This window comes from Notamacropus eugenii, chromosome 3, assembly GCF_028372415.1.
Source record: "Notamacropus eugenii isolate mMacEug1 chromosome 3, mMacEug1.pri_v2, whole genome shotgun sequence".
Lineage (NCBI taxonomy): Eukaryota > Metazoa > Chordata > Mammalia > Diprotodontia > Macropodidae > Notamacropus > Notamacropus eugenii.
Window position 1 is genome coordinate 324,119,873 of NC_092874.1, and position 7,723 is coordinate 324,127,595.

Below are 7,723 nucleotides of genomic sequence, written 5' to 3' on the forward strand. Positions count from 1 at the left end.
TATCATTCATAATTTTTTGCACTAACATTTTTGCATTCATATAGTCAATAAGTTTTCAGTGATGTTTATGCAAGTGAGTTTCCCATTTAGTAAGGCATGCTGATATCTATGTCTCATATACATTTATTAAAAATAAATAATGTGAAGCATTATTTGGATTTCAGTATCTTATCTCCATTTAGAAATTTCTGTAACTTTAGAAAAAAATCTACTACTAAATGTATCAATATATGATTAAAGGAGGACACACAAGGTTCACCTTCTCTAACTTCTCAGAAGGTGGACAAAAATTCTAGGTTCCCTAGAGGATAAACTATCCAAAATATTTTTCAGTGGAAGTTTACAGTTTAATGTGTATGTGCAAATCTGAAATGCTCATTATGTTCTCTTCTGATAATGTTTTTGGTATGGGCTTGGAAAGTAAGTTAGAAGAGTAAAATATACCTTTTCCTAAACTTCAATATGCTACTTTTACTATTGCCCTGAATATAAGAAGTACATTTTTCTTTTTTCCTAGTTTGAAATATTTTCTTTCCAGTTAAATAAAAAAAAAAGATTCTAACTTTCATTTTAAAATATGCATTTTGAGTTCAAATTTTTTTCTTCCTCTTACCCCTCAATGAAAATTCAAGGAATTTTATATAGTTTATGTGAATAAAATTATGCAAAACATATCTTCATATTAGTCATGTGAAAGAAAAAAACAAAAAAAAAAGGTAAAAAGTTTGTTTCAATCTGCATGTAGACACCATCACATCTTTCTTTGGAGGTGGAAATACTTTTCATCATGTCCCTCAGAATTGTCTTGGGTCATTGTATTGCTGAGAATAGCTATGTCATTCATAGATGATAATTGCACAATATTATTGTTACTACATACACTCTTCTCCTGGTTCTGCTCACTTCACTTTGCATCAATTCATGTAAGTGTTTCCAGGTTATTCTGAAAGCATTCTGATAATCATTTCTTATAATACAATATGCTGGAATTTTTTCAGTAATCCCCATTTGATGGACATCCTTTTACTTTCCAAATCTTCAGCACCACCTAAAGAAATTCCTATATAAATATTTTTGTACATATAGATATTTTTATCTCTTTGTGATAGAGACCTAGTAGTGGTATTATTGGTGTAAAGATATAGTCTATATACATACATACATACATACATACATATATATGAAAAATATAATTAAAAAATGGAAGATAATGTGAAATATCTCATTGGAAAAACAACTGACCTCTTTTTTTGATCATAGTTTTCAGATAGTCCCATAATTTTTAGATTATCTCTCTTGGATCTATTTTCAGGTAAGTTGTTTTTCCAATGAAATATTTCACATTATCTTCCATTTTTTCATTCTTTTGGTTTTGTTTTGTAATTTCTTGGTTTCTCATAAAGTCATTAGCTTCCATCTGTTACATTCTAATTTTTAAAGAACTATCTTCTTCAGTGAGCTTTAGAACCTCCTTTTCCATTTGGGTAATTCTTCTTTTTAAAGCGTTCTTCTCTTCATTGGCTTTTTGGACCTCTTTTGTCAAATGAGTTAACTGATTTTTTTTTTTTGAAAGGAAGATTTATTTAACAAGTTTCACTTAGCGCAATACACCTAAAAGGAAATCACAATACAATGAAAGATTTAAATCAAGGCCTCAGAATTTAATACAAACACCAAGACCAAATCCTAAAGTATCCGTATTGCGTCTCAAAATTGTCCCCATTAACTTAAAAAAAAAAAAAAAAAAGCTTAAACATACGTGCCTTACAGGATAGTAAACGAAATAAACTAGAACAAACATGCCAAATGTTTCAGTTTTGAATCGCAGACACAGCTCCTATATTTGTTTTACAAAAAAGCATGTCTCCCAACATGCATCTCAAACAGTGTTCCATGTAATGTGGTATAAGAGCAACATTTAACATAATTGAAACTGCTTTAACCTAAATACGCTTACTGCTTAAAGTACACTCCTACAACATAACTACCTTGAGAAAAGCTGAAATTGTTTAACAGTTATAGTCTTTACTCAACTTGGTTATTACATCCTAGATGAATGTTTTTCTGTGTTCAAAAATACTGAACCTGAAAGTTTTTAAAACAATCCTGATTTCACTTACAGTAAGCATAAATCACAAGCTTGTATTGCAAAACTGTTAAACTTCGTTTTTGTTTGTTTTTTTTTCTTTAAAAAAAGTTGACCAAGAGTCAGTGATCAGGATTACATTCCCCATCCACCACTCATACTGGACATGCCAGACATCCTTCCCATTCCGTTCACTCCCATAGATGCACGGCTCCCGCTACTGTAGTAGCTGCTGTTCATCGCTCCTTGGCTCCCTATGCAATGTTTGATTGAAAATCACTGGAGTTTTCCTGTAAAACTTGGTCATATCCGCTCATGCTGCTTTGACCACCGTAGCCTCCTCCGTAACCCCCACTCAGCTGCTGGCTAGCTGGACCACCGTAACTGGACTGGTTTGACAAGCCCATGCCTCCCATCATTTGGCTACCATAAGCACCACCGCTTGCTCCTGCTGTAGAATTCAAGAAGAGTTCTACATATCTGTGTTCGTAAGCACCACCGCTTGCTCCTGCTGTAGAATTCAAGAAGAGTTCTACATATCTGTGCTGCATATTGGCTTTGTCTTTTGACATAGCTGCCACAGCATCTTCATGAGTAGCAAATTCAACATCTGCTTCTCCAGTCACTCTGCCATCAGGTCCAATTTCAATGTGTACTCGAACAGGGTTGAGTGGTGAGAAAAAATTGTAAATATCATTTTCAGTAGCTCTGTAAGGTAATCCTCTCATGTGCACACAATGGCCTGTTGTACTCTGGAAAGTGGATCCACCATCTCCATATCTATGATCAGACATTCCTGAAAAACAGTAATTGAGGTCTCTTCCAAATCTATCCGACCCAAAGCCATATCCATCATTATATCCATTGTAGTCATCATAGCCTCCATACCCTCCACCGTAGGCACCTCGCCTCATTCTTTCAAACCCAGCTCCTCTACCAATGCTGTTATAGCCTCTGCCAGCCCCAGGCCTGTCATAAGGACCTGGCCGCTGCATAGCCATTAGCTTTCGAGGAGGATCATAATGAGTACGAACTTCTGCCCGGCTGCTCTTGAAGATTTCAACGTACCTGTGCCCTATTCTTTCCTTGTGTTTCTTTAGATCCTTTTCAGCTATTTCCTGTGAAGCAAACTGCACGAAGGCCTCCCCCGTACTCCTCCCCTGGAAGTCCACTGGCAATGTTATCCCATTTGGCACGATTTCCAACCCTGAAAAAAACTGAACAATTTCTTCCTTGCTACAGCCAAATGGGAGTCCTCTAAGGCGCACAAAGCCATCATTGGCAGTGTCAGGACTATTTGGACCAGTATGTTTCAACACCCAATCCATTTCAACGTTGTTTGACTTGAATACTTCAACATATCTGTGTCCCATAGTTTCTCTGTCTTTTTTCAGTGCCAACTTGACTTCATCTTCTGATTCAAGTTCAACAAATGCTTCTCCACTTGGTCTGCCTTCTCGGGTATAGATGAAACGAATGCCTGATGCCCCATTTTGAATTTTGCATTCCGAGAAGAAGCGTTGGACTTCATCGGCCTAGCAGGACCAGGGCAAGCCCCAGACCTTCACCACGAAGCCTTCTCCGCCTTCGGTGCTCAGCATCATCTTGTTCAGTCAGTGGCGGCGGCTCGATACTTGACTTCGGTGTGGCTACGAAGAAATGACCGCTGAGCCGAGTTAACTGATTTTTAAAGGTGTTATTTTCGTTAGCATTTTTTTTGTGTCTCCTTTAGCAAGCTGTTGACTCGCTTTTCATGATTTTCTTGCATTGCTCTCATTTCTCTTTCCAATTTTTCCTCCACCTCTCTTATTTGATTTTCAAAATCCGTTTTGAGCTCTTCTGCGACCTTGGACCATTTCACATTTATTTTGGAGAAGACTTGACTTTTATGTCTTCCCCTGTTGATAAACATTATTCTTCCTCACCCAAAATGATGGGAGCAAATACATGTTCACCAAGAACTCAGCTTTCTATAATCTTATTTTTTTCTCTTTCTTGGGCATTTTCCCAACCAGTTACTTGACTTTTGGGTCCTTTGTCAAGAGCAGGGAATACTCAGTTCCTCCAAGGTGGCACAATCATAGGAGAGGAGTTTTCTCCCTGACCAGGCTGGTGGCTAAGATTCAGATCAGTTGTTCAGTTCCCCTAGGTGCTTTAGACAGGGACAAGGCTGCCACTCAGTGTGAGATTAATATCAGCTACTCAATTCCTACACGGGCTTTAAGCTGAGGCTTCAACAATGGAAGCTGGCTGCTGTCTTCTGGGGCCACCTCCACCTGCCACCAGCTGCTGCTGCTGACTCTGCTGCTGCATCTGCCACTGCTGCCTAGGGCCAGGGCTAGGGAAGGACACTGTTCCCTTCTCACCAAGGTGAAACAGTCCTCTCACTGACCTTTGAAGCTGCCTTTGGTTCCCATGGGTTAAAGCATCTGTGTACCTCCGCAGCTTCTGGGGATTCTAGCCCCAAGACCTGCTCTGGCCTTGTTCCTCACTATGCTGCACAGCCAAGGCTAGACTGAGTTATACTCCATGTCCAGTGAAACAGCCCCTTCCTGTCTGCCTTCCAGGTCACCCGTGGCTGGAAATCTCCTTCACTTCGTTGTTCTGTGGCTTCTGCTGCTCCAGAATTTGTTGAGAGTATTTCTTTATAGGTATTTTATTGACTGGGGGGAAGACTTAGAGTATGTGCAACTTTCTACTCATGCCATCTTGGCTCCTTCCCCTTTAGCACAATATGTTAACACAATTCCTGGTTCTATTACCAGGAAATTATTAGTGCTAGCAGTCACTATGCAGTTTGCTGTGGTTTGGGGCCACATCATGGTTTCTGTCTGGCCCACCCTGATTTCTGAGGTCAGGAACCACCACATAGGGGAGGCTTAAGCAACTCCAAAAGATTCTCGTTGCTCAGTCCAGTGCTTGGGTTCCCCTGATTCTTTGTAATATTCTTTTCTAATTTGGAAAATTCTTGCTGCTGACAGGTGCTTCACTCTGAGGATCCAAGGAGCTCATAACATTTGCAATTCACAGGCTTATGACTAAGACTAGGAATGTTCAGCTCAGGATTTTTCTTCTCCCTGACCCAAGTATTGGGAAAGAATACCTGAAGTCTAACTTCTTCAGGGCTTTTTCACTGGAAGAACCAAGGAAACAGTTAAGAGTTCACAGCTGGGGGAGAGTGCAAACTTCTTAAACTGAGGCAGTTTCTCAGTGTTTCTTGAGCAAATTAAGTGGACTTCCTTGTAGGTAGCTCAATGTTTAACAAAAGAGTCATTTGGTATGTATGAAAATTTGATTAACATACAGGGATGTAGGAGGAATGGTTGATGTCGTAGTGAGGGGCTGATAGAAAGGAAGAAAGATAAGTAGACTGGGGAGAGGCAGTAGTCAGAATCAAAACAATTTTGAGAACAGATAGGGTGAAAGGAAAAAGAGGAGAATAATGAAAGGAAAATAAGATGGACAAAAATACCCAGTAATCATTAATATGAAAAAAAATTATAGCAAGTTTCTCTGATAAATGATTCATTTCTCAAATATATATATATATGTATATATATATATATGCATATATATATATATATATATATATATATATATATATATATATATATCACTGAGTTAAATTCATAAGAATGGAAGTCATTTCTCAATTCATAGTCAGAGAATATAAACAGGAACTTTTCATATGAAGTAATCAAAGCTATCAATAACTACATGAAAAATGGTCTAAATCAGCATTAATTAGAGAAAAGTGAATTGGGGAAAAAAAAGCTCTGAGACACTAGCTCAAACTCATTAGATTGGCTAATATGAACAAAAAATATAATGGCAATTCTTGGAGGGGCTATGTGAAAATTAGTATTCTAAGTCACTGTTGATGGAGCTTTGAAGTAATCCAATGATTCTGGAGATCGATTTGGAACTATGTTCGAAGGGTTATAAAACTTTGTGCATATCCTTTGACCCAGCAATACCACTGCTAGGTCTGTCTCAAAGTGATTTAATATAAAGGAAAAGGACCTTAAAGGCCAGAAAATGCTTATAGTAGCTCTTTTTGTAGTGGTTAAAATTGGAAAGTGAGATGATTGCCATCAATGTTGCAGTGTATAATTGTAAAGGAATACTACTGTACTATAAGAAATACTAGTGCTACAAAATGAAGTGAGCAGAACCAGAACAGTATATGCAGTAATAGCAATATTGCACAATGATCAACTGTGAATGACTTAGTAATCTCACCAAAACAATGATCCAATTCAATTCTAAGGGACTTACGATGAAAAATGCTATCCACCTAGAGAGAAAGAATCAGTTGAGTTTGAGTGCAGATTGAAACATATTTTTTTTTACTTTTTTTGTCTATGTTTTCTTTCACAACATAACTAATATGGGAAGATATTTTGAATGAATGTGCACGTATAACTTATATGAAGTTACTTGCCTTATCAATGAGGCCTTAGCAGAGGGAGAGTGGGAACATATTTGGAACTTAGAACAAAAAAATAAACAAAGAAATACTAAAAATTGTTTTTACATGTAATTCGAAAAAAATAAAATATTTATTAAAAAAGATTTACTTAGCAATAGCAAGATATTCAACAAGAACTGTCACTGAGGACTACTTCAATTGATTCTGATGACTGTGGCTCCCTTGCTTGAGTTAACATGGTAATCTGCAAGTCATGCATTATAGTGCCTTAGAACACCTGAAGCCATCAATGTGCTTTGTGCTTTAGCTCTAGCAATTGCTTTGTGCTCTGGCAATTCTCAAATGATGCTAATACCCTGATCCAATCATGTCTCGAGAGTGATGTCATTACATTTTAGAACAAAACTATCTTAAACTGCATGGGGAGAGAAGGTAGAATGTTTCTCCTAGCACGGATCTATACAAATCAGTTGAGGGTCCCATAACAATGGGATAGCAGAGTGTAACTTTCTTCCCCTTTGGAAAGATAAAGTTTATTAGATTGTTGTCAGTTTTCAAAAGAAAAGACAGAATGCCTGCGGTATAGGGGAAGAAGTGAAGCAAGATGTACATATACAGCAAAAGGTCAAATGAGCAGTCCCAGATTCTATTTGGTGATAAAGGCAAGGAATGGAGGAATCTTGGAACTAAGCTATTTATAAAAGGCTAAAATATTTTTCCCCTGTAGATACACATTTGTTCCACGTCACTTCTGTTTCATTACTGTAGCTTTTTATTAAATTTTTCCTGAGAGTTTGGGAATTGGAGGGAAAGGATCACAAGATGATATCTATTACTAGATTGGTGGTGAGTGTGGAATAAGAAGGATGACAGTGCAATTGCTCAGTCTTTAGTTCTATATTAGTTCAGGTTCTTGTAGCAAATGTATTAACTATCAAACAATAATTCTAATGTAACCCTCTTCCTAATAACTTTAAAGGTATAAGTTATAAGTGGAAGCTATTTCATCTAGGTCAAGCACCATAAAATGGACTTATACCAAGAGACGTGAAAGATTCTATCAAATTAATGTTTCTGGAAAAAAATAATTCAGTCACTTTGAGGAGAACCTAAGGCACTGGCCCCTATAGGTAGAATTCATGAGTATACTGCTAGAGAATCAGTTACTAGGGGGTAAAAGGGTTATGTCAAGCATGAGAGAACTG

General features: G+C 37.4%; 1 protein-coding gene across 1 annotated transcript; it reads right to left on the reverse strand.

Moving 5' to 3' along the window:
* Positions 1-1,556: 1,556 nt before the first annotated feature.
* On the reverse strand, positions 1,557-3,733 carry LOC140496738 (heterogeneous nuclear ribonucleoprotein H-like). Its single transcript, XM_072596865.1, is given in 2 exon segments — positions 1,557-2,364; positions 2,367-3,733. Coding segments are annotated over 2 exon segments (1,467 nt in total). The 5' UTR covers positions 3,691-3,733; the 3' UTR covers positions 1,557-2,221.
* Positions 3,734-7,723: the final 3,990 nt, after the last annotated feature.